General features: G+C 36.2%; 2 protein-coding genes across 2 annotated transcripts in view; both read left to right on the top strand.

Moving 5' to 3' along the window:
- Positions 1–23,390, top strand: part of LOC114143266 (synaptosomal-associated protein 25-A-like) — a 34,745-nt gene extending 11,355 nt beyond the window's left edge. Inside the window, exons 2-8 of the mRNA XM_028015136.1 lie at positions 5,327–5,432; positions 6,332–6,373; positions 11,231–11,279; positions 16,320–16,437; positions 20,241–20,360; positions 21,321–21,465; positions 22,085–23,390. Of these exons, the coding sequence (XP_027870937.1) occupies positions 5,361–5,432; positions 6,332–6,373; positions 11,231–11,279; positions 16,320–16,437; positions 20,241–20,360; positions 21,321–21,465; positions 22,085–22,153 (615 nt within the window). The 5' untranslated portion in view covers positions 5,327–5,360 and the 3' untranslated portion in view covers positions 22,154–23,390. The remainder of the gene's footprint in view (positions 1–5,326; positions 5,433–6,331; positions 6,374–11,230; positions 11,280–16,319; positions 16,438–20,240; positions 20,361–21,320; positions 21,466–22,084) is intronic.
- A 1,741-nt stretch (positions 23,391–25,131) lies between these two features.
- Positions 25,132–27,568, top strand: cox5ab (cytochrome c oxidase subunit 5Ab). The gene is made up of 5 exons (XM_028014995.1): positions 25,132–25,316; positions 26,416–26,532; positions 26,892–27,013; positions 27,190–27,312; positions 27,451–27,568. Exons 1-4 carry the CDS (start codon positions 25,244–25,246, stop codon positions 27,301–27,303), a joined length of 426 nt encoding a protein of 141 aa, XP_027870796.1. The 5' UTR covers positions 25,132–25,243; the 3' UTR covers positions 27,304–27,312; positions 27,451–27,568.
- Positions 27,569–27,699: the final 131 nt, after the last annotated feature.

Genomic DNA, 27,699 nt, shown 5'->3' with positions numbered 1-27,699 from the left:
ATAGCACTTTAAATAAATGTATGTTGGTAATGTATTCTTTTTACTCTTCACATTTTTACATGTCAAAATGAACATATTGTGACTTTTACAACAATAAAAAACCTGCTGCTAACTAGGATTGCTCCAAACTACAGCCGTAAAGCGAATCATTATGAACGACATGAGCTGTTTCAGGACTAAAGGAGGTTTTTAGTCAACTAAAAATTAATAATGCAAATTTGTGCAAAAGTGTAAAAGGGAAGAAATGTCTTTCTTTTAGTTTTAATAAACTGCAAAGAATCTTCTAACTGAGAATAAACGCTGAAATCTGACTGGAAATTAAAAGAAGAACCTGTGCTGAGGATGTGTGAGTTGACAGGAAGCGATGTAACAGCTAAGAGAAAATCAATCAGCATTGGATCAATAACAGCAGATCAGTGGGAGGATGCACACAGTGAGGAGCATCAGGAGATTGAGTATCTGAGAGAGCATGGTAAAAAGAGATGACTAACAACTTGGTCTAGATTAAACAGGACTTGAAACACTAATGCATGTTTCACCAGATTTGACTTGTTTTGCATGAATACAGTGATATGAGTCAGCAAAACTACCAGTTTATCATCAAAGTTGCATTTTTGCAATCGTTTACTACCACTTAGTTACCTTCTTCTGATAAATGTTTGGACTTGTTACTGTAATATTCTGCCTAATGCGGTTTTACTGCTGCAAGTGTAACAATGCAAAGGAAAACAATGTTACAATGAGCTAATTCCATTACCAACGCAGCATCATTGCCCATAATGTTGTAATGAAGAGTTTCATTATTATATAATTGGAAAATGATATTGCTCAATATTTGTCATAGCTTCTCTGGCATTCATATCAGCACAATATTTTATTTATTTATTTCTGTTGCATACACTGTATGCAAGCTATCATATATTGGCAGAAATACAGGAAAATATCAAAGTTAAAATATATGTATAGATACATATGTTGGTATATTCTAAGACCTATAAAATTAGGGCAACACAAGAACTTAAAAGACAACCTTACCCTTTGGAAACATCCAGGAATTAGACAAACATAAGAAGCAGCATATGCAGAATTAAGTTAATCATAGTATTATTATTATTTACATTAAAATCAAACACCTTATTTGCAGAAGTAGCGTGAATAAAACGTAGCATTTATAGAAGTTCTTAAATTCAAGTCTAAACTTCAGACAATGGTAAAAATACAAAGGCTGGATTAACAGCATCTGAAAAATTAAACGTCTTTTGTTTCAGCACATTAAATTAATCATTACTTAGTTATAATAACTATTAAAAATGGTTGTAAGAGCAATCTGCGATATTCCCTTTAGAACATTGATATTAGTATATTAGTCAGTTCTTCTACTTGTAATTTCTTAAACTTGTTAAATTCCCATTTATAAATACAATATTTTCACAATAAGAAAACATTTTGCAATTAGATTATATAGAAACTGACATAAATTTGCATGAGTTGGATTACTAAGCACTTCACGTTTGTTGCAAATTTTATTGCTTGTGGTTTATTTTACTTTTGAAAATGTAGTTGTCTTATGAATTACTTTCCAATAATGTCATCCAGCACTTTAAGCTTGTCTGCAGCTCTGCTGGTGTTTACTTGGTATGGAATATAAAATTATCTATTAAATCACTTTAATTAGACACATGTACAACAGTCATGCTCTTCGTCTCATAATTGCAAGTTAATTTGTGGTGTAATAAAAAGCATCTGATCCTGCCTAACATTGAACAGTTTGTCAGATGAACTGTTCCTGCTCCTTATTACTCACCTGGTTCCTTGTGTGTTATTAATCCGTTTGGTCCAGTTTTTCCCTCACCAAGTTAGCGCGTTGTTGCATAGCATTCATAGACACACAAAAGAGCCTCAGATATTAAAATAGTGCATTAATTTGCTCAGTTGTCGCTCTCCCCTGCTCAGCTTGTGGTTACCTTCAATGCTGCTAATATATGAACTCAGCATTCATTGTTAGAATTACATAAGTAGTCAAATAACTAGAAGGTAAAATGCCAACATAAATATTTAAGTGGTTTTCTTGCCAGCCTTTGCAGACAAAAACTGACATATATCTATATATGAAGAGATGGAACATGAATGTAGAAGAGGAGCACTTTGGGTGGGCATTTTTTTCCCAACTCCCCCCTCCATCTTTCTTTCCCGTCGCATGTTCAATTATTAACTGGTTTGACGACTCCGCGGGGAAGGAGGAAAGAGTAATAAGGACGGATGGAGAGACAGAGCAAGGAGATAGTTTATCAAACATCCAGCTGTGACTCTAACTGACCTTGTCTGCTCACCTCAGAGATCTACTGACTGACAGATAAACTCGGGCGATGAATCGGAAACTAATGCCCAGGTTTCAAAAATCTGCAAACTATTACAGTTGACAAGTTGCTTTTTCCGTTTGCTTCCCTAAAATTTGTTTACATAATCTTATGCCAATGGCATTTTGCATTACAAAATGGTTCCCTTTTTAAATTTTGCCAAGTCTGGCTAAAAAATAAAATACCTCAACACATTCCCTGACAGACTCTGGAAAGCAGCCGACTCTTAGTCCCTTTTATACACTCTATCATAAAGTAGATTAGATCACATAAAGCTTTAATGAGTCCCGAGCAGCAAGCTGCTGGGTGGTTAAATTTAAATCAAGTGACACAGGAACAGAAATTCTCTAGTAAGAGTTCAGCTATTGAAACTAAAATGCATTATTCTCCCAAATGAGCTCTGATTGGAGCAGATCACATTATTTGTCTTGTTGAAGTCTTAATTATTGAGTGAGACAGATGGAGAGTGTGAGGCAGACTGTAAGAAAAGGAAGAATCAGAATAGAGTTGGTTTCTTTTTTTCTCCCCTCAGCCTTTGTTGCCTCCATTTTGAACTCCATGTCCCTCCTTCAAACTAGAGAGTAACAAGCACATCCATTTTTCATGGAGTGCACCACCAATGAATCTGTGCATGGTTATGCACATGACTACAGTAAAAATAGACTCATGCCTCTGTTTAGTAGTCAATCCTCTTGACATTTTTTCTTGTTCGTTTTGATATTCTTCGGTCTGTATTCTATGCCTCTACAATTGTGTTCATATTATATAACATACAGTTAAAACTACATATTTATACTCAGTTAATTTTTCCCCCCGCCTTGTCTGATATTAAATATGGCTAAATGTTTCCTGCATTAGGTCAGTTACGATTACCAAATTTGTCTCTATTTGATCAATGCTAGAATATTATCGGAAAAATAAGAGTGGGCCCACATTTATCTCTTTGGACTAAACTAAACTGGTAATGACTGGAGAGTCATTTCCTGTGAGTCCTGTACCAACTTTGGCTAAAAGATCACTCAGTGAAGGAGTCATTACTCTCAATACAATATAAAAAGCCAGGAAAAAGTTTACAAATGCAACTAGAAACAAAGAGCTTAATTTTTGGACATACATCTTGTCATCTGCTGAAGCTTAAATTGAAAGTGTTTGAATCTAAAGACCATTGTTACATTTCAGGGAGGAACAGAAGAAGATTGTAAAACTGTGAAAATCATCCCAGCTCAAAGCATTTGGGTGGCAGTATCATTTATGGTTGTGTTTTGCTACGGGGGGACTGGTGCACTTCACAAAATAGACTGCATCATGAAGAAAGAACATTACATGGAAATAAACGACTCTTCCGAATGGACAAGAACCCAGACTTATAGTCAAATAAATTACAACATAGTCAGTGTTTTAGAGTAGAAATCACAAAGTTCTGATTTCAGGCCCATTAAAAATTTACAAGTAAAGCAGCTAATTAACCCCACTCAGTTACATCAGGTCTATCTGGAGGAATGGTCTAAAACTTCAGAAAACTATTATGAAAAGTTTTTGAACGGAAACCCAAAATATTTGACCAGAAGTCACACAGTTTAAAAAGCAATTCTACCTAAAATTAATGATATACTGTACATAGACTTCTGAATTTGAAAACAAAGACTAAAAATAATTTTGGTAATCTTTACTGAACTTAATCAAGATTTATTTAAAGTCAGATAGTGAGAAAAAATAGCTATGGATCCTTTTGCACACTTTATTTAAGTATATTGTTTCTTCTTCTGTTTGTAGCACAAGGTTGATGCGTTTTGCTGTGTGTTGCTGCGTGTTGCTGTGTGTTGCTGCATGTTGCTGTGTGTTGCTGCGTGTTGCTGTGTGATGCTGTGTGCTGAGCTCTGATGTCTGGAAGAGTGTTACACAGTGAAATATTTATATTGTCAAGATTTCACTTCAAGATTCAAAACTTAATTTGCTGACTTAAATGTTTGCCTGAGGTACACTTTGGAAAGACAAATTGCTACAAGTTGTGTGTATCAGAAAGTTTAAAGACTGGGAGTTGTTTCCTTTAGGTGTTCGTCTTCCTCACCTCTTTATTTCCTAAAAAAAATAAATAAATAAATAATTTATTAATTTTTATTTGCATCTTGACTTTGACATCCACTTTGGTGTTTTTATTTCTTAGACTGCCATCAGTCTTTGTAAATTGAGTTTGAGCGTGCTTGTCGTTCAGGCTTATTTGTATTTATCTGCACTGTTGGATTAACATGCTTAATTAGAATTTATTTGTAGAATAAGTGAAGCAGATTTTAATGTTTCCTTCATAATTCAAACCAATGACACAGGTTTTAAGTTGACTCTTGCTTTGTTCAATACCTAAACAGTAATTCATCGTGAAGTGTGTAAAATTATAAACCTACATGGACACCCCCTGAACACAGTGGGAGCATCTGTCGACAGGAAAAATATTAGTTGTGCTCTCCACAAAGAATGGCAAGAAGAAATCCATTGTTGAAAGAAAGACAAAATAAGTTGTTTGTGCTGTTCAGGTCACATGTTTGAGTCCTTAACAAATATCTATGAATGCTACAAACCATCTTTGAGTCTAAGTAATTATAATTCAGCTTCACAGTGTAAATGTTGAGACATTACCATGCATTGACTGTCCTCTAGGTGTAACATGGTGGTCGAAGTGTCATGCAATGGGGATGCTTTTGTTCAATAGCCAGAGATGAGATGTTTAAGGTTTAGTGAAATATGGATGAAGCTAAATGAAGAGCAAAAATCTCATTCTATAAATATGCAACCTAACACAAACCTAAGAAATCAACTACTAACAAAACAAGGCAATCTCAAAACCCTTTATAGAAACATAAATAATGTTAATCTGAATGAAAGCAGAGCAACACAAAGCAAAATGTCTACCCCTCCTGCTTAGCAGTGATCAAGACAATAGTAACATTTCTCCTTTTCTTTCTCTCTCTCTCCAGTGTCTTTTAATTGAAGTGAAGTTCAACAGTCATCATGGCAGATGAAGCGGACATGCGCAATGAGCTGGCCGACCTGCAGACACGTGCAGACCAGATCGCTGATGAGGTACATTTTCAAAACACATAAGCCAAGTTATTTAAGGACAGACAATTGTATTTTTCTAATTTTAGAATAATATACCTAACAACATGTGTTAGATGTGTTAGAAAACAAATAAATCTGAATCAACAATGTAACAGCATGGAAGAGTAGCACAGAGGACAGACAGAACACAGAATGTGAGGCTAAATATGGTCTGCACTGAAAAGAGCATTGCTTTGTGACATGCCAATTATAATTTGACATTTCAAAATGACCTGTTCTTGTAAGGACACACAAATGTACTGCCAAAGCTCCCAGACTTTCAGACATAGTACCTCTAATAATTCAACAGTTTCTTGATTCAGGAGTTGGTTCTGAAAGTCTCTTTTCTTCTCGACTGTAAATCGTTGTAGGTGGGATTAGGAAGAACTTTGGCCTCTTTAATGAGTTGAATGGAGCTCAGGAAGAACAGATAATTCAGTGCATCAGAATAATAGGATGGCTCAAATGGTCTCATTAAAAATTCATGAGGAGATAATGCAGGGCCAAAAGGCGGCCATGGATGGAGTTTAAAAAGTTAGAGAGACAGACGAAGAAAAACTTGACAAGAGAAATTTTGAACAGAAAGAGGGAGCAGGGCTTTTGAACCCCTTTAAGAAATGAATGACCTTTAAGGATTAGTAAACAAAAGGTAAAAATCTCACAATTAATGAGTATAAGGACAAGAAATAACCTGTGTTAATTACATTACAGGATATCTGTCCACATCATTTATTTTCTGTTCTCCAGCTTATTACCAATGACTCCTAAAGAATTTGTTTTCTACAGAAAGTCATTGAGATGTCCTTGTGATATGTATTGCAGATCGTGCACTGTATCTTCTTTTTGTGCACTCTCAGCTGATTTGTTTTCTCTATTTACAGTCCCTGGAGAGCACTCGGCGTATGCTGGCTCTGGTCGAGGAGGTGAGTCCAATCATTCAATCACGTGCATTTTGTTGGCAGTTACAAAACCACATAATGATCAGTTGGGACATTTTCATTTCTATCTTTTGCAAGTGTAGCAAGGTAAAAATGTGTGAATATTTGCAATATAAGATAAAGAGATTAATCACTTCTTTGCAGAGCAAAAAATTTAAACAAACTACTTGATCCAACTCATCTCGCTTTAAGAGGGAGAAGATCATGTAATAAAAAAGGCAAAACTAGCAATAGCATAAAGGTTAAAGTATAAGCAATTCTAGTTGGCAGGGTTAGTTTTGTGCTAGGATTAAGGCTTTGCTTATGTCAGAACCAAAACAAAGAAATACTAATGGATTTTATTATTGTGAAGAAAGTTTCATTTATCAACAACTCTCTCGCTCAGTTTGATGGGCTTAATAAAGCTTTTAATTAATAGTTTGATAGATTGATGTGGTATTTTTATGAAACCCATGCTGAGTATATACAATATGCAGTTTCAAACACATCCTGGTAAATTATATCATTGTTCTTTCTGATAAAGCTTATGATTAAATATCTCTTCCTATTTTCCTTCCATAATAATGCAGTCTTACATGTTGGACTTCTTGTTTCTGAGGCTTCTTCAGATAATCTAACTCCAGCCTCTGGACAAGCTGATATATTTTAATGAGACAAAACAGGGCATGGAGTAAGGTCTGCAGCTGACCTGAACTGTTTTCTTCTCTACAGATAAAACTTTTCATTGACTGGATGAATATCTGACTTTTAATGTTAATGCCAAGAGAATGAAACTTAGTTGTTCCAATCGTCTCTAAAATGTCCTGAGATTGGTCTGTGTTTCAAAGTGTTGATATAAACAGCGATGGACATTTTGAGTTTACAGCATTCAGTATTTTATACATCTGTCACAACGTGATTCAGCTGATGGCTTTCCCACATCCATGATACTCTAGGATACCCTTAAACACTTGCTAGTACACTGTGACCGCTGCGCAGAGGGCTTACAGTGAAGCTTATGCTAATCGAATAAGAGATCAGAGCAGTGAAAACACACTTGTTCTGTTTCTCATCTCAAATCTGTTTGCTTAGGCCTGCCCAGGTTTGGTTTTAATCCAAACTGTTCCTAAATAAAATATGTTTAAAAAATATTATGCTGTGGTTTCATGGAGCCCTGCTAAGGAATAGCAACGAGCTTGCTACGTCTTTTCCAATCCTTCAAACTTTCAGGTTTAACTTGTTAGATAAAGTTAGGGGATTGCATTCATCTCTGGGTTTTCTGCTCAGAGCTCAGCACTCTCTCTGTCATGAGAAGATTAACCTGTTTGTGAGCGCCACAAGTGCTGGAAAGTAGATTTTGTAACCTTTGAACCAAGATGGCTTCCTGAGTGGTAAGGAGAAACCGGAGGTTTTTGAAGCTCTTGTTTTGATGGCATTGAGGTCTTAGAAATTGAGACTGATTGTTTACAGGATGTTTTTTTAAGCTGTTACATAATATAATACACATGTTAACATAAAATACAATGATTAACATAGGTTTATATACATAAGTCCATATACTCTCCAGTTTTATATACTTTAATCAGTGTATTAAGCAAATGGATCTCTCTTGACATTTTTGCTAATCTAATATACATATTATGTCAGAAGTCTGGTTTGAAAAAATTTTTTTTTAAGTGTTTCCTAAAAAGTGTCAAAATGTGCTTTGCTTTTTATTTAATTTAAGAAGTACTATAAAGTGTTTATGAAAACTGTTATCTTTACTGGAGGCCTGCAGTGACCATAAATGAAAAAAAAGAAAGAAAAAGGACGACATGTGGAGAACCGGTGTAGGATGGATATTAATAAAAAGAACAAGACCGAGGCACACAGCAAACAGGTCTGGAAATGAAATGAGAGGAGTATGAAAGATGAAGAGAAAGATACAAAAAAGTATCTAACAATATCAAGCTTCCACAGCCTCTGAAACACTTATTGTAAAACTTTCCAAAATAAATTTTACCTATCTTGGTGGTTGAAGAACTTTAAAGATGAGTCTAACAGCCGAGTACTGGGCCAGCAGCAGCAGCAGGTGTTTGGGGCCCGCATATTTGTTATTTTTATGTTCAAAGCTTATAAGCGTGTATCAGTCGAGGTGTTTTAATTTGTTGGGCTTTTGTGAAGATAACCAACACACAGCTATCTATAATTATTACATCATATCCCCTCCTCTGATCAAGCTCTTGACCCCAGCTGGGTGAGAATAAAACTATTTAAGTGGATGCTCTGTGCCTCCTTTGTTTTGCTGTATTTTCCTGATTGCATTACATCAACACAAACTGGCCTGTGCTATTTCGGTACAAGAATAGAATAGAATAGAATAGAATAGAATAGAATAGAATAGAATAGAATAGAATTCAACTTTATTGTCATTGCACTGTCACAAGTACAAGCAACGAGATGTAGTATCTCTTTTAATTCAAAGACAACAGAAACCACAATAAATCCCAAAGGATCTTTATATAAGTTGTGGTATCTGCCATCTTTGGATTGATCTAATCTTCCAAATACACCCATTAAACTGATTGGATGAACTGGCTGTGATGAGCCTGATGAACACCTTAGACAGCTTTTAATGTGAAAATAGCTGAGGGCTACTGTGGAGCTTTTGTGGAGCATAGTCATGAAAAGCACCTTTCATGTTCATAATTTTAGATGATTATTTTCAGAAGACTGCTTAACAAGACCAGGTGATTCACTGTAAGGTGTGAAAACCTGACTGCATAAATGTGTGAGTATTTGTGTGCATCTTGCTGGCTGTACATGAAAGAGTGAAGTCACCTCACATTATGCCAGCTGGCATAGTCTGATATCCTGTCCTGTAGTTTTGAAATCTCAACCTGTCTGTGATTTCCCATGATTCCCTTTGGGTAAACAAGCAGCTCTCTAATCTAAAATTATTGGCCTGAACTCCCAAAGGCATTAATTTGATCACTATGCACTCAACAAACTATTTCATTTTTTTAAATTACATTTTCAGTCTTCACAAAAATAAAACTTTGTCACCACAACCAGTATTTATTTCACTCATTCCAATCTAAGGCAGACATTTGTTTCAGTTCGTGTGACATAAATATACGAGACACGTCTGTGCCTATGTGACATCTATAACTGTTCTAAGAAGGTCACTGCACACTTTGATCAAAATTAACTCATGCATGAACAGAATGGCCTCTGGACTTTAATATCTGGTTGTGAAACAGAACCCTGGAGAGTGCAAAACTTGTTTAGTCACATGCACACAGTGGTTAGCATAGTTATTGTACGCTCATTGAAGTGTGATATTAGATAATGAAGCTCCTGCTGAGAGAAACAACAACACAGACATGTTGCGGGTACATGTGTTATTATATTTCACATAGTGCCAGCTTTCTAAGTCATACTAGAATGTTGCATTACAATAGTAGTGTATTTGACTTTTCTGGGAATGAAACAGATAAAACATTTACCTTTTGATGACAAAGTTCTTCCCAGGAATCTGTGCAAGAAAATGCAGGGATACATTTGTGCAATATTTTTCCTATTTTTAATGTTCAAGTGGCTTTATACTTTTATTTTAACCAAAGGTTTTGGTTGCATATTTTTAAACAAGCGAAGTTGAAATACAAAAAAGTCCTTTAATTGTCAGACTACCTCTATTCAAAACTTGTGAACAGTGGTAAGCGAACTTAGCTTAGCTCAAAATTGAAGGAAGCACTTGGCAAAGGCAGGATAAGTTTATTGTTTAAGTACAGTTGAACCTATAAATGAAAGTGCTTTACAGAAAAATAATGATACACACATAAGGACACTTAGACTAAAAACAAGAATTACATCAAAACAGAAAAATTGAAGCTGAAGCATCAGAACAAACAAATCAGAAAAACAATTCAGACCTTTTAAGGTTCATCTTTTGACAAAAAGGGGTTTAGATCCAACATCTAAGGACTAGTGGGATGTGATCTAGTTTCCTAATGTTGCCCAGAACTCTGGGAGCACTATGTTGCTTGAACTTCAATTGCCTGATTGACGTTTTTTTGTAATTTATTTATAGAGACATTGTAAAACTATTCTACAATCATCTACAATTTTGAAAATAAGCACACAGAAAACTGCTTTAAAGGAAACCTTTTGTTCAGGCAATGTTTTTAAGATGACAGTAAGTCTGTGTCTATTGTAAACCCACACTCTATTACCTGGTAATAGAAAGGACACAAAAATATATAAGTTTGTTAAATTTTCTAATCCCAATTATCTGATTTTGGGTGAAGCTTATTGACATTATTATACCAGGGATCTAAGAACAAAGCCTTGAGAAACTCCACATTTGATCTTTTTGTCATTCTGTTGTTTCTATGATTAAAAGTCTTACATAAACAAATTCCGATGTTTTATAAAACCTGAGTATTAGAAAGACTTCTCATAAAACAAGCAATAAAATACAATAAAATATTAAATGTTCACATTGAAAAAAATAACAACCAAACATCCCTAAAATCACAGGAACCTATTTACATTTGTGTGACAATACACATCATGAGTATCAATAAAGGAAAATAGATTTCAACATAAAATTTAATCAACTTTAGTGTAAACATAAGATAGTTCTCACCATTTTTAGAAAAGGTGCAATGTCATGATATGTTTTCAATCAAGCTGTTTCTGCAGAATCAGCTATTTAAATGTGATTTCAAATCGTAATGTGAGTAGTTTTTGCTGTCCTGGTATTTGTGCTCTATTCTGCTTGGTTTGCCTATACTCATCTTTCACTTTTGTTCCTCTTTTTCCCCTTTATCTCTTTTCTTTGATACCCCCTCTTCATTTCTCTGTCTTCCCATCTGTCAGAGTAAAGATGCCGGCATCAGGACTCTGGTCATGTTGGATGAGCAGGGAGGTAAGTTCAAAAGGAGAGTTTGCTGAACATCGCTATTTTGATCCAGTCTTCCCTGCTCCTGATTCGCTCTTGCTGCCTGTAGGACCATTGAAACGCTAGAATATGAAACACATTTTAATTATTTTATGTCTTATTCAGTCAATGTCTGGAACACTAACATTAACCAGAGTCTGCACTAGTATGGCTAACAAGATTATACTCTATATTGTTGTGAAGCTAGTTCTCTGCTTTGCCTCATCCTGCACTCAGTCAGACAAAATACTGCAAATGATGAGTAAAATTCAATGACCATAGCCGATGCATTTAGAGTCATTTTTAACCCATAAAGCTAGATTTGTAACATCTAAGTTTTTTTTTCGTTTTTTTTTTTTACATATGTCACATCGGAAACCACTCAGGTTTTTAGCAAGTCTATAATACAACCATGTAATGTGGAGGATCAGTTTTTGGGAACTTGACCTATTTCAGGGAATATTAGTCACTAAATCTCTTCCATTGATCTTACCTGACTGAAGATCATATTATATAAATTTGTCTGTTCAATATCAATAATTGATAAGAAGTATCAAAGCAAAGTTCTATCAACTGTTTTAACATCAAAACATTGTACAAATGAATGAATGTGTAAATCTATTCATTTCTGAGAGCGATGTGCCATTTGTGCAGTCATCCGCTTACAATGAGCACAAATGGACCAGCCTGTTTAATTGATAATCAGGATCACTTTTCAAAAATAAAACAGTTTCACTTCTTTGTAATGAAAGTGCTAAAATATTAGGAATGGGTTAAAATGTGTGCTCAGCAATGGATAGAAAACAAAGTAATCTATCCGTTTGCTGAAGAGAGCAAAGTGATCCGCTATGGATAGTTTGTCACAAAAACTGATGATGCATGTTTCAACCACAACTCCCTGCACTTCAGGCTTAAAGGACACATGGACAATCAGTCAGAGGGTAATGCTATAGGATGAATGTTGAACAAATTCTCAAAGAAAAGGAGATTTTATGCTTTCTTGATGCATCTCAAAAGTAAAATATTTTTGTCAGGAATTGAATATTATTGTTTTTGATATGTGAAGAGCAATGCTACTATTAACTGTGGCTGTTTTTACAGAAGGTTACTGCCAAACAATGCAAAGTCCTGTTTTATTCTAAAACCTTTGCATTAGACAACAAAGGATAGAGATTTTCATAACAGAAAAGTTGTGACAAACACCAAGAAAATGACTTAACTTTGAAATGTATATATGGATGTTTAAAGACTTGAATAGAAAGAGTACATTTCTTACTAAAAGTCATACCAATATATATGAAAGACATGTATGTTTGCAGGGTGTTTGTTTTTTGCTGTGTCCCTGACAGACCAACCTAATTGGCCTGTCAAAACGACAGATAGCCTGTTATCCTCCTCTCTCATGTTTTCCTGCCTCTCTGAGGAACTACTGCTACTGTGCGCAGCTAACCACTGTTATCACTGAACACCAATCAATTCTCAGACTTTATTTGCTCCGCCCCCAAGCTAATGTCCCCTATACCTGATCCCTATCTCCTTCTCAATCTATCTTCCTCGTCTTTTCTCTACTTCATGCTGTTTTCAGTGTTTGTTTTCTTTCTTGGACCTCTGCACTTCTCCTCTTTGTTGGTTCGTTTTTTGTTTCATGTTTATCTTTATGTGACTGTGACTGTAGTAATGGTGTGACTATTCCCAATCTCCCGTCTTTGACAGAGGCTGTTAGAGGTCCTGTCTGATTTGACCCATTATTTACTTCCTGTTGCATGAAAAAAAAGCTTGTAAAAGCTTGCCAGGCATGTCATCATTAATACAGCCTTGCTTGGCTTTAAACAGGGGTGTGACTAATCCCTTTGCCCTTTACACGGAAGGCTGTATGCACGCATAAAGCTCACACTTAGGAGGAAATATGTCACTCCTTCCAGTCATCTATTACCTGTGGTGGAGGTGTCACAGACGTTAATGAGCCCCTCCATGCTTGGCTCGTACATGCACGATGGCCTACATTTCAACAAGACTGACAGCTGATGGATTATGGTTCTGGCTTAGAGATAGTCCTGTAACTCCAAATTTTAACGTGTTTTCTCAAACTGCAGTGATGCCCAATAAAAACAGCTGCTTTTAAGGAAATTTATGATATTGTCTTACTAATTACAAGACAACCCATTGCTTTTATTAAATGTTTATATTTACTGTCTATGGTGAGAATGAGAAAAATATTCATTGCTGTTCTCTTTGTTATTTGGAGGTGGGTAGTAACTAGTTATATATACTTTAGTAACTTTATGAGAAAAAATTTCATCTAGGAGTAGTTTTATTACACCATTCTCTTTAGTTTTACTTTCACTTTATTCTACTGTTAGCAATGTTTTGTACCTTGCATAAGTATCCAGAACCTTAAAACATTTTCTGGTTTCACTATATTGCAGTAACAAGCTTCAATGTGTACGTCAATACGTATACGAAGAAAATATAGCTTTTCTTGCTCTGTAAATGCATTTATTATATTTATCAAGTCAGCAGACTGAATTAAAATATGCAATTTAGGTACCTTGGTAGTTTAAAAGTCTCCATCAAAAGTCAGATTCAAAGAACAGTTATTCTTTTTTCTGTGGAAATTAAACTAAATATTTCCTGTATTACTTGAGGCATAATTAATACCCAAACCTCATTTTTGTTGAGGACCAAATGGTCTCCTCTACTTGATGGTAATTATAATAGACTCTAAAAAAAGAGATCATATCTGAGAGTAGAGAGTAGACAGCTGAGGAAGCGTTTGTTTTGACTGATTGACAGATTTCATTTAATCATTTTCAGAAAGCGATGTTGTTGTTGTTACTGGTACATGCATACAATTTATTGCAAAAGTACCCATGACTCGTGAACCTTTTTACAATCATTGTTCTGCTGGAGATCAGTCTTTTGGAGCCTCCAACAGGTTTTCTGTACAGTATTTACCTCCATCTATCTTACCATCAATTGTGCACATATTTTCTGTCCCTGTTGCAGAAAAGCATCTCCAAAGAATGACACAGCCACCACCATGTTTCACTGTTTATTTAGTATGTTCAGGGTGGAGTCTGGAGTGCACCCTTAGCTTCACTTTATTCATTGCCTTTTGAATGTAGTGTAATTGTGTCTTAATTTAACCCAGAGCACCTTGTTCTACCTCTTTGCTGTGTCCAATAAATAACTTGCAGCAAACTGCAGAGGGGAGATTTTTCCTAATTTTTTTTTCAACCATTTCTTTCTTATCCCCACTATTCCATTAAGACCATTTGTGAAGGGCAAAACTCATACTTGCACCATCACTGTATTGCAATTAGATATTACTGATGACGTAGCTATTCTTAATAGTGTACAACAATGTAGTGATAAAATTATGACTGTATGTAGTCTTATAAGAGGCTATTTATACCTATATTATTTGTGTGGGATTCAATTTTATAATAAAGTTGTGCCTAATTTTTTTGTGCAACCACATTAGCTAAGAGCAGTGGATGTTTTCAGCTACAAGAGTAACTGGTCTCTTAAATGACTCTCTAATTAACACCCTCCTTGCTAGGCTTGTCAGTGTAGGTGGAGAGATGTCAAGTTTGCATTTGTGCCATGCTTTTAATAGTTTTGAATGGCAGGTCAAGCAGTGCTCCTTGAGATGTTCAAAGCTTGGGATGCTGTTTAATAAACTAAATCTGCTTTAAACTTCTCCACAACTTTATCACTGACAGCTGTTATGTTCTCCCTCGTCATCATGAAGATGTTTTTTCACTAATGTGTCCAAGTAACTCTACAAGACCTTCACAGATCAGCTGTATCTCTGCTGAGACTAAATTATACACAGGTAGACAATATTTGCTAATTAAGTGACTTCTGCAGGCAGTTGACTCCACTGTACTTTTATATAAGGGTGAAAGATTAAAAGAGGATGTATGCATGCGTAAGTCACCCTTCTCAGTTTTTTATTTGTGAGAAATGTTGAAAACCTTATAATTTTTTCTTCCACCCCACAATAAAGCACTACATTATGGTGGCCTGTCACATAAAAACCAAGTAAAATACAGTTAAGGTTGCAGCTGTGGTGGAAGTACAAGTGGTATGAATGCTTTTGCAAACATAGTTTATATAAGAAACTATTTGTTACATTTTGCCCTGGCTCAGTTAAATACTCTTTGTTTTTTATGTCCCTGAGATCTTATTTCACACTCTTCAGCTGTTAAGGTTTACTTCATTGGGTCGGTCACAAATTCCTCCTCATTTCTCACTCTCTTGTCTTCTACTTGAGCTATGTTTGATGAGCAGTAGCAGTGAAGCAGTGGAAGTGGCAGAATGACCGTCTTTATGTTCAGATGCAGTTCTGGATGAGGCACTCGGCTGCTGCCACTCAGATGAAATACTCTGAGAAAATCAAAATGTCCTTTGGAATGGAGGTAGGATGGAAAACAGGAGCTGATGCAATCACGAACAATCCAAGAGACAAAGTTGCATGGAAAGTGAAAGACAATACCTCTGGAGTTCGTCTAGTTTCAATCCACTGCACAAGCGTAAATATGAGGTTCTCTCAGTCCTTGCTGCCCGCTTTGCCATCTGCATTTAGTCTCTCGCCCTGTAGCATAGAGAGCCAACTAAACACAAACCAGTCAGCTTCATTTCACTGCTCTCATGCCTTTGTTCTCACCAGAACAACTTGATCGTGTGGAGGAGGGCATGAACAAGGTGAACGCAGACCTGAAGGAGGCCGAGAAAGATTTAAAAGATATAGGACAGTGCTGTGGTCTGATATGCCCATGTGTTAAAAAGTAGGTACCGGCCAGGAGCCTTGAGCTCTTGCCTGTCCAGTGCTGGTGGTGGTGGTGGTGGTGGTGGTGATGGTGATGTCTGATGTCTCTCTTGTCACAGTCTATGTCTTTTTTTTGTCTTTTCTCCTTTGTCCTCCCCCCCCTCTACTTCCCTTTCCGTTTTTTTCCATCTCTCTTCTCTTCTTACGTGCTTTCGTTCTTGTGATGGGATAAATGACAATGTGTTGCTAATCAGAACAACTGGAGCGCATCGAGGAGGGGATGGACCAAATCAATAAGGACATGATGGATGCAGAAAAGAATTTGAACAATCTAGGACAGTTCTGTGGTCTATGTTCATGTCCCTGTAACAAGTAGGTGCTGCCTGTGTCGCCCGAATGCATGTGTTCCAGTGCCTACCTGCCTTTCTATCCATCTGCCTGCTTCTGGTGTGTAGAGCATGGTAATTTGTGATGTGAGCAATCAGGCCTGAAGCCACAACGACACACTGTCTGAACAGGCACAAGCACCGCATGCACAAGCACGTGTTCATGTCTGAATTAAAACTAAGATCACCAAATGATTATTGTATGCATACAGCATGTACTACTTGCATGTGCATAAGTGTTATTTTGGTGCTGTATTTGCCCTCCAGTCTCCATGACGGTTGCCATCAAAAGCCCTTCATTCCACAATGGATAAAAGATTCCCTTCCAGCAGGTAGCAGCATCAACGAGGATCTCAACCACGGCATCAACCCAGCTTTTAAGTCCATCCTTCACTCCTACACCTACCCAGTAGCATGATGTCTCATCATCATGTGTATGCTTAACCAAGCGACAATTCAACTAAATCCGCTGAATATAATAATTCTGTGTCCATTTAAAAATCAAAAGGTCGCTAATCTAATTTGTTTTTAAATTATCATGATTAAAGCTCCAGTGTGAAGCGTATTGAAATTTCTGATGCCACAAATTTCATGTGAACTATTCATTACAATTTTTAATATAAAGTTGTGTAATTATGATAATCAGTGTTATAGTCTTATAATAGTTTTTAAAAGGGGACCTACTATGCAAAATTCACATTTTTGTATGTGTTTATTCTTCCATTAGGGGCTCAAAAGCTGCCCCTAATGGAAGCCCCATTAGGCCCCATTAGGGCCTAATTTTTGTCAGTAAATTAATATTTTTTGGTGTCTGGAAAATGAGCAGTTTCAAAAATCTTCCACTTTCCACAATCGACTTAACAATTAGAGCGCCATTACCTATGAACCACAGCCTTGTTTTACTGCTGCGTTGTACAATGGCTGCTGGAAAAGACAAGTTTTTTGAACCACTGTAGTTTCTCAAGTCTAATGTTAGCACAGCTGTTGAGCAGAAGATATTACATCTCTTTTGATCAGATTTATCTAGATGCTGTTCTCCTGCAGGACTTTGGCACTGTATGCACTGTGTAAATGATCAAAAACTGTTTTAATGTCCATGTTGAAGAGTCAGAGTTATGAAGACAAAATCCTAATAAATCAATTGAAATAAATCACTCTGTTTAAAGACAATAGAAAATTATTCAATGATGAATGAATGGGGACTCACTTTATTTGAAAATGAAAATGAGATCTAGATCTCAACGGGGTTTACCTGATTAAATAAAGGAATTTAAGTGTCTAAATTTGGGCAACAAGATAACATTATATTGTACACACTGGACCTTTAACCTAAGATGATCTGTTAAATTTGTGTAACCTTACTCTAACGTTGATTCAAGATTACAAACTTTGAGTACATGATGCCTCAGTCTCCTTCCTCAAGACTTTCTTACATTGTAATATTCCACAAAAGTTAAGTTAACAGATTATCTGAACTCAAAATGTTCAAGTTAAACATGCAGTTTGAAAGCTCAAATGAGTCCCTTACATCTGGCCCACAACAGCCAAACTATGGCCATTGATTCATGTCTGTGCATTTTAAACCTGTGTACCAATGCATGTACTTTATTTAATGTTCTGTCTCAGAGCTATAGAAAACACAAGTGACCTACAAAAAAGGAAGGAAATAAGAGAAACATTGCAGCTTTTGGCACTGTTTGATGAGTTTTCTTTAATCATTTTTTATTGGGTGTCTCCATTTGACCAAATTTCTCTAGTGTCTTCTTGCAACGTCTTATGCCTACTATTTCAGAAATATAATTAGTTGCTATTTGCTATGGCTAGTTTTCAGCAAGTTATCTCTTTTTGAGCTACGTGGTACTATTATGAGATCTTGGACGTAATTGAAATGCAAACCTAGAAATTAAATGTATTGTTTGGTGCTTTGACAATACAAAAAACCCCACATTCTCCAGTGCACCAGACTAATGATTCAATGTGTTTCTCTTTTTGTTATTTTCTGATGTGTATAAACAAAATGTTTAATTTAAATTTTTGGTATTTAATCCCACAGTTGATATTTTGACAACAGATCATCCTTTTCTCCATAACTGGGCTGGACTGGATCCTGGCAGTCAATAACCAATCTTCCCAATTAGCACAATAGGGATCAGTGTAAAGGAGTTGTAGTTTTTGTCAACAACTGGCACATAATTTTTGATTTGTTTTCAGGATTCATGTCTTTACTTGACCCACTTTGACTCAGCTTCCAGATGTCACTGTTTTGGTTTAAGATCTTGTATATTCTATAGCTCTTTGGTCCCTTTCTTCCATTACCCTCTTGCTATGTAACCCTGTGGTTGTAGACTCTCATGTTTCATTTGAGACATATTAATCGAAAGCATTGGGTGAAACAGCATGAGACTTAATTTTCTTTTCTTGTTAACAGTCTAACTGGATCACCTGATAGGTGTGATATACCAACACTAACAAAGACTGCTAGATAATTCAGAGTATCAGTGAAAATATATATTTTTTTCAGTAATTTAATTCAAAAGATGAAATTTTATAATGATTTATTACAAACAAGGCAACATGTTGGACTATAAAGTCATAGGTTACAGTTGATAAAAAAAACACAACAAAAAACAAAAAGCAAATGTAGTTGTTATGGCCTCCACAATAATGGAGAAGACTCCTGACTACAATTATCCAGTAGGCACTTAATGATACTCTCCAAGAGGAGATTAAACCACAAATTTGCTTAAAGCCACAGCCAAGGTGGTGTATGTGTACCACTAATACTTGTTGATCCATATTTCACACAATCTGTGCACTTTGGCGCTGTCTAGTGATCTGGAATAATTCAGAAATGATCAAAATTATTCCAGATTTTGCTCATTTGCATTATTAATTCTACTTCAATGTGCAATACTTTCATTATGCTTTATGAGTATATGAAAAATTGTCATCAAATACAAATCAGGATAAATATACTTACCAATATCGACAATTTGATGAAAGTGTTGCTGTCAGCGAAGACCTGAATCTAACTGGTGTTTAATTAATGAAAAAGAAAACAACAAGAAGAACTGAACTTGCTTATTTGACTGCATGTGATGTCTCATCATATAGCTCTATCCATCCAGATGAAATGAAGGGCTAATCACTGCTGGTCATCCAATCAGAATGATAATGCTATATAATTTTTCTTTCTTTTTGTGGGGATTTTTGCCACATGGACCTAACAGCTCAGCTTTCTTTGATAGCTACAGCATCTGTCTGTTCCTGTTCCCACTGTGTACCAAGTCTCTGCATGTCCACTCTACAGGTTTTCATGTCTGTGTGTGTGGGGGGGGGGAGGGTGTGGGAGTGGGTGTGTGTCTGTGTGTGTTGTCTTCTCTGTGTTAATTGTTTTTTGTGTTTGAAATTCTTTCTGAATGTAAGCAGCACTTCAGCTTTTTACGTCCAATTGATCTGCATGTTGGATCAATTATTCACCAACATACTGCATATGCATGTAACAACTGTGTATCATATGTGCTTGTCATGCTGCTTCTGTTAGAACGATTAGCTTCATGCCATTTTACATTCTAAACATATATGCACATATATGTTTTGATAGAGGAAAACATGCATGCACATTAACATTTCACACTTCAGTGAACAAACAATACATGTGGACCTACAAAGACGTGCACAATCACTTTTACTAACCAGTTAACATACAGACTTTTACCACACACATTCATCAACATTTACAGCTTTTTGATGCCTCCAGTGGCCCTGACTGAAATGTGTCTGTGGTAGGATTAAGGGCGGGGGCCAGGCCTGGGGAGCAAACCAGGACGGAGTGGTGAACAGCCAGCCAGGGGCTCGAGTTGTAGATGAACGTGAACAGATGGCCATCAGTGGGGGCTTCATCCGCAGGTATACGCACATTCTGTAAATGTGTGTAGGTGTCTTGTTCCCAGATTCATTCATACTCAAGATATACAGATTTGAACATGTGTTGCTGTTTATTTATAAATGTAGATACTTAACATACATTAATTTGCTTTTTCATGCTGGTTAATAATTTTGTCTCTTGGAGTTACTCTTTCTTCTTCGCAATGTACCAGGTTTCCTGTATTTCTTGTAAGTACATCAACAGAAAGTTGCAGGACGTACTGCAAAAACTTAAAGAGGCAGTCTTATGTAAAATCTACTTTTTTTTAGCCTTATTTCATAATGTTATCCTCTCATCACAAACATACCTGGAGTGTTGCTTTGATTCTTTAATACATGTTTGAGAAATCCTTAAAGCTCCCTTGGCAACCATTTAGCTGCACTTGGTCCCCCAAAATGTTTGGGGGAACCAAGCATTGCCTTTGACTATACGAGGCTCCTCCGTGGAGCTGCAGTCTCCAAACCGAGCCTTTGTACTACAGAGCATCCCTGCTACTTCCGCACTCGGCTCATTCAGTCTATCAGCAGTAGCAATTAGGAAACACCTGATGGAACTGCGCATCTGCTGAATTCATTTTTCAAGTTGCTTTTTTCAGTGAAACGTTGGTAAAAATGTTATTAAAGGGTTAATAGAGGACCGATGTTGTGATAAAACAGAGAAAGAGCAGAATTTTCTTAAATAAACAGAGGCCAGTTTCAAGGCATCAAATTATGAAGTCAATTTTCTTTTAAATTATATTCAATACAGCCTTTTTATAATAACTGAAGGTAATATTGCTACCTTCAATTATCATAAAAGTCATAAAATGGCACTCTGTATCTGAAAAATGCATGATACTGCCCCTTTAAATTTCTACAAATATGGCTTAACATTTCTTTTAGCAGCTTGTATCTCTTGTTTTAGGTCCAAACCAACAAGCCACAATAATTTGTATTCTGCAGGGTAACGGACGACGCCCGGGAGAATGAGATGGATGAAAACCTGGAACAGGTGGGCGGGATCATTGGAAACCTGCGTCACATGGCCTTAGACATGGGCCAGGAGATCGACACGCAGAACCGCCAGATTGAAAGGATCATGGAGAAGGTACTGCATCCCTATATCATTACTATAGGGAGTGTGTCCCTATAATCAGGGTCACATCCTCACATAATACCTGATTATTTCAAATAATCAGGCATCTGGTTACTTGAAAAAATCAGATACATTTTAACCTGTTACTGTTTTATTTTTTTTTTAGTTATAAATTAGCTGATTGAAACAAATCCGTTTCCATGTAAAAGTATGACAAAAGAAAAGAACATTGCTATTCTTATAAAATAAGCTGACAAAATAGAAATTTTTCAATAAATGTATATCACTGTCACGGGTTAAAGCATTAAAAATTACTTTTGCACTAACAAATATCAGTAAAATAAAGAAAAAAAATAATACTACAAGGTACAATTTAGCTAATACATAGATTTAAATTATGTTTAGCGTGGATTACAGGCTGAACAAAAGGTTATGTTTTGATTTCAAGCAGATTTACTCTGACTCTAACACACTAATGGACCAAATGTGATTTACATGCTGCCCTCTGAATCTGTTTACATTCTGATTTATAATACCTTCACTGAAATAACCCTTCCACATACCTCTGTTTATACTTCTGTCTTACCTAAACATCCTGAGGTCTGTAAAAGCTGCTGCTTTTCTCTTTCAGGCTGATTCCAACAAGACCAGGATTGATGAGGCCAACCAGCGTGCCACAAAGATGCTGGGCAGTGGCTAAACGGCAGCTTACAGTGCTCTCATCCCTGTTAAACCCCAGTGACACCAACCAAACCCAGCCCTGCCCCAACACCAAATGCCGACAGCAGGCGCTGCACAGTCATGCTTTTATTGTGATACTGGTAGAAGTTTGCACACATACACATATCATACATTGCTTCCCTCCCCTGCTCTCACTCCTACACCTACCTAACACTCCATTAAATCCCTAACCTTGTTGTCAATGTTGCTCTGTGACGTCACTTTTTGGATTTTGCTATTAAATAGTTCAGTTAGGCTTCATCCACGCCAGTCTTATCCACACTGTACATAGTCCATCTTTACTTGCTTCTGTGCCCCTGATCTCTCATCATCTTCTCTACATTCTTTTCTCTTTTTTTTAAGTTTTTGTGTAAAATAAACTGTCTGTAAACCTTATGTCCACATTATCCTTTCACAGACTTAGTATTCTAGTATTGTCTGCTTCAGACGCATTCTGTATTATCAGATAGGATATATTATGCTATATGCTATGACTGTATAAACAGTAAAACTGAGCACTGTATAAATATATCTAGATGTGAATTTGCTCAAAACTTAATAGTTACATAATAGAACATGAATTTTGCCTGCAATGTGACTGTCTCTGATCTGTATGACAGTGCATTACCAATCTTATTATTGGCACAGTGTTACAACAATTTAATGCCACAGATTTTACACTGCAAACATTTTCCTCAGGGACCTAATCTTACTACACAAAAGCAAAGTTTGAATTATCTATTAATGCATTAAAAATCTATCAAAAATACATATTTCTATCATAAGGCTCATTTTGAAATGAGATAAGTAACAGTTGCACTTGTTTGTGGTCTGCACAGCATTATTGGGGAGCAAATATTAGGTTGTAACCAAGATCTACAGCAGTGAGTCCAAGTATACAGCACATTTTAAAAAGTGTCAGCAACATCTTTGCATAAACTAAAGACCCATTCCACAACCAAAGCAATAGAGCATTAAGTGCATTATGCATGTTTTCTGCTTCTCAAAGCATGAAATAATTCATTTATCCAGAAAAACATCCTAACTTGGCAACAGCATGCTACATACTGTAGCATAAACAGAGAAGGAACTTATATCTGTTTGCAATAGTGCCACTCAGTTTTGTGTCTCCTTACCTTTCCAGACTGTGATCATCACTGTAAAATAATATGTACCTTGTTAAATGCCAATAAAACCATCTAAACTGTAGGACCAAATCCAGTTTTTCTGTCTATTTTGTTGCATTGTATCTGAACAAAAGAGCTGCAAGGTTACAATGTGAAGCCCAGTCACAGAACTAAGGGGATTGAATCAATGGATCTTATTCAGATTCATCGCTTGGCGTTATCCTAATTAACTTGGGAAGATTTGCTAGCTTATATTAAAATATCATCAAAATAAAATTATTTCAGAAACTTAAATTCACAGATATCAGAATATGTCATAGTTCATAAAATGTACAAATTTCACCAATCTGTGCAATATCTTTACAATGACTACTTTTTATAGACCATCAGGTAATATAAAAGCATGTGTTACTGATATGCATATAGCATCAGGAATGCTTTCTAAATACTAACAGATTTTCTCTAATTTCTTAACAGTCGGTGTCTTTTTGCACAACTTTTATTGAGTTCAACACTTATTCAAATTGACAATTATAGACTAATTTGTTTTTATCTTTCTGAGTGTGGACTACTTGGATTGCTGTCACCATGTGGTATAAAATTTACATAAATGGCCTCATTATAAAAACTTCAAATGAGAAATTGTTGACGTGCTTGATACTTATTTTACCAGCTTTATAATACTCACTCTACTCGCTCTCCACAGGAAAATGAGAAATTAGATTTATGTCAAATTCAGATGTAAAGGAAAAAAAAAAAACAGAAGAAAGGTTAACAAAGAGACAAAGAAGGAAAGATGAGTAGCAGCACATTACACTAATGGACATCCACAGTGCTGCTCTGGGCTTAGGGAGGATTAGAGTACACCACGTCACTAAGAACTGAAACACTCTCTCCCACACATGGGGCTGATGGGCTATAACTTAGTTACATGTACTACCAGTCCCATTGCAAGCTTGCCAATACATGTAAATACAAAATGGTGGAAGATTGCCTTCCACTTTATCCCCATAAGATATAACAATTTGTAGTTTACTGAAAGAAAATATATTGATGCTTAATATTTTAATCTGTCTTTTTTCTTTCTTCTTACTCACTCTTAATGTAAATGATTGCAGAGTTAGGGTTTTGCAGTTAGACCTGGAAATATAAGACATTGTGGAAAAAACACTTATTTGTGCACATCTAATGCAAAGTCTCCCCCTACTGGAAGTTTATGCAGATGCAATTTTGATTTAGACCACAGATTTGGCTCTCTTTTTTAGGGCAAAACGCCCCAAACACTTAAAATAGCCTGTTAAATAGACAATATCAACAAATAAATAAACCGAATGATTTCTGCAAGTATTGTAACAGAACTGTGTACAGGGTGAGTTTTCTAGGCAATGTGAGGGAGAAATGAAAGGTTCCAGAGATGTTTGGTGGTGAGCAGATCAATAATTTTTTTTAAAATTAGGATATGCCATTGAAACAAAAGTCTTTGAACCCAATCATTATACCAATGTACTTACATCATTTACATTTTTTTTAGAAACCATAATCATAAGACTAATTATAAATGCTTGAAATGTATCTCTGTTTGATGAATCTATATTTATTACAATTATTTAACAGTTTGAAATATCATCCAGGTAGACATTAAAAAAGGAGAGGAGACAAAATGCTTTCTATAATAATAATAATAATAATAATAATAATAATAATAATAATAATAATAATAATAATAATAATAATGTCTCATCAGTATTTAACCTATTGTAAGTCTGGTCTACTCTAAAAAACAAGAATTGGCGTTTCAAAAATTACGTCAGGTCGACGTCCTTACGTAGAGGCGTTGGGCGTTCCCGTGAATCACGTGACGACTGGCGCCCTCATCGTGTCTGTCCGTCCAGAATCTCCCTCTCTACCACTTACAGGACGGTTATCGTCTCCTGTTCGGCACCATGTTCCGAGCTCTTTCCCGTTTATCGACCTCAGGTTTCCGAAGTGTGGCTCGGACACGGACCGGTTACTCGGGTACGTAGGTCCGCTTTACACCCAATACAAAATCTTATTGTAAAACTTTGAATACGATTGGTTTGCTCGGCTAGCATATAGCCACAAGCTAACACAGGGTGACATTGAGGCATTTTGAATGCAGCTGTTTCTGTTAGTTTCGCACTATCAGTGTTTTGTTCTTTTGCGGTTCATTCTGTATTTTAATTGGGTTCTTGGAATGAAATTTAAAGAACAGTCCTCTCGACCTTGTGATGACCCCGTTTAGTCAGTTCAGAAGGGTCAGTAGCCGCAGTTTAACACAACTATGACCGACACTCATTCTGTAGTATTTATTTGCCCCGCGGCTTAATTCATCTAGCTTCCCTTGACCTTAATCAAAATGCGTATTTTTGGTCTGTTCTCTGTAAACCCGTATAAAGTTCTCCTGCTCAGGTGAAAAGCTTTTTAGTCAGTAAAAGGGAACAGAACAGAGTCTATGTTGATGAATGGCGTTATAAAATACTCATAAATCAAAGTGTTTAATATCTTGAAGGAAGTGCAGAATTGTGTTAGAAGAAGTTGAGATTTAAGGAAAATGGAAGCAACCTTCTGTTCCTCGACCTGACCTGAGAAGTTTCACCCCTGAGTAAAACCAATAGGGGACAATATTAAGCACACAGAACAACTGCTGGTTTGATTTTATTTTCTTTGAGAACTTGAAATGTTCATTTGGGAGCATAGTTCATCAGAAGTATGTTCAGTTGTTGATTAAAGTCAGACACAGATTTAGTTTGTGGTCTGACAAATAACATTTGTGCGGTGGGATCATTTGGAGCACGTAGTTGTAGCTTTTCATTCATTATAAATGACAATCATTCAAAGAATTAGATATGGGTCTGTTACTGGTATCAGCATATAAAAATGTTTGTGATTTTGAAAAGTTACCTGCTCAGGTAACTTGAAAACCCTAATATGTCTGATGATTAAATTCAAAATTACATTTTTTTGGGGTTAAATGACTGATTTATTTAAATAAAATAAATCAGATGTTATTTTTTGCTGCAATTTTGTCATTGTTTTTATTTTTAAGTAGAAAACAGGTTTTGCTTTGTAATAATTCTGCACTTGTGTTTTCCAGCTCCCCTGGCATCCAGATGTTATTCCCATGGGAAAGTGGAGACGGAGGAGGAGTTTGATTCTCGTTGGGTCACCTACTTCAGCAAACCTGACATTGATGCCTGGGAGCTGAGGAAAGGTGACTGTACTGGTTGCTGTTATCATTAAGAGAGTTTCCTGGTGTTTTTGCTCATAATGTTTTGGTTTGTGTAGCTTTTACAACTCCTCACGAGATCCATGAGAAGACTGAATTTCTGAGGAAGCTTTAGGCAAATTCAGCTAATGTAACTTAAGAGTTTAATACCTGTGGAAAAAAGCTTCCTTAAATTAGTAGTAGGCTGTTATTGTTTTAGCTTTTAACATACTTGCTAATCCAGTGAACACTGAGAGAAGAAGACCTGGAATGTCTGCACTTGTTTGTCACATAAAGTATTTTTGAAACTGTCACTTCTGAAATACTTACTGGCTGGTAAATAACAAGGATTTGATCAATTACAGGCATGAACACTTTAATTGGATATGACCTAGTCCCAGAACCCAAGATCCTGGATTCAGCACTAAGAGCCTGTCGTAGGCTGAACGATCTCGCCAGCGCCATCCGCATCCTTGAAGCTGTCAAGGTGAGTCTCACTCCCTCCATTGGCTAAGGCAAGTTTCTTTTCTAAACTTTTCATTTAGCACTTCCAAACTGAAGCTCAATCAAAGAGACACAAAAATGCCCATGTTCCAACATTTAGTGTACTGAAATTTACTTGTCCAATTTGCAATAAATTCAAGCATATTCTCCTGTTTGCAGGACAAAGCAGGTTCCCACAAAGAAATCTATCCCTACGTGATCCAAGAGCTGAAGCCCACCCTTACAGAACTTGGCATCTCAACACCAGAGGAGCTTGGAATTGACAAGCTGTAGACTGTCGAGGTGAGAAGGTGTTACACTACACACTGGTTCACACCCATGTTGTGTTTGTTGACTGTCTCAAAGTGTAGAACTGTAACGCTGCACATAAAAATACCTGTGGGTAAAAACATGTCTCTCTCTTCTTTTTTTTTCTTTCAGGCCTTTTTGAGTGATGATTCTCCTGATTGACTCCCATTGGAAATGTCTATATTGTTGATTCAATACATTCTGTGCTGTTGTACAAATTAATGGATATAATTAAAAAACAATTACCAAACGTGTTATGTATTTGGAAGAGAACTACAAATATAATATGTGCTGATGATAAAAAAAAAAAAACATTAGAGGGAAGCCAGAGAAGTGCAGAGTTATAAATAAGAATATCACAAAAGGAAATTAATTTTAAAG

This window comes from Xiphophorus couchianus, chromosome 4 (genome assembly GCF_001444195.1).
Source record: "Xiphophorus couchianus chromosome 4, X_couchianus-1.0, whole genome shotgun sequence".
Classification (NCBI taxonomy): domain Eukaryota; kingdom Metazoa; phylum Chordata; class Actinopteri; order Cyprinodontiformes; family Poeciliidae; genus Xiphophorus; species Xiphophorus couchianus.
The sequence above is the reverse complement of the archived record's forward strand: the minus strand, read 5'-3'. Positions and strand labels throughout refer to the sequence as shown.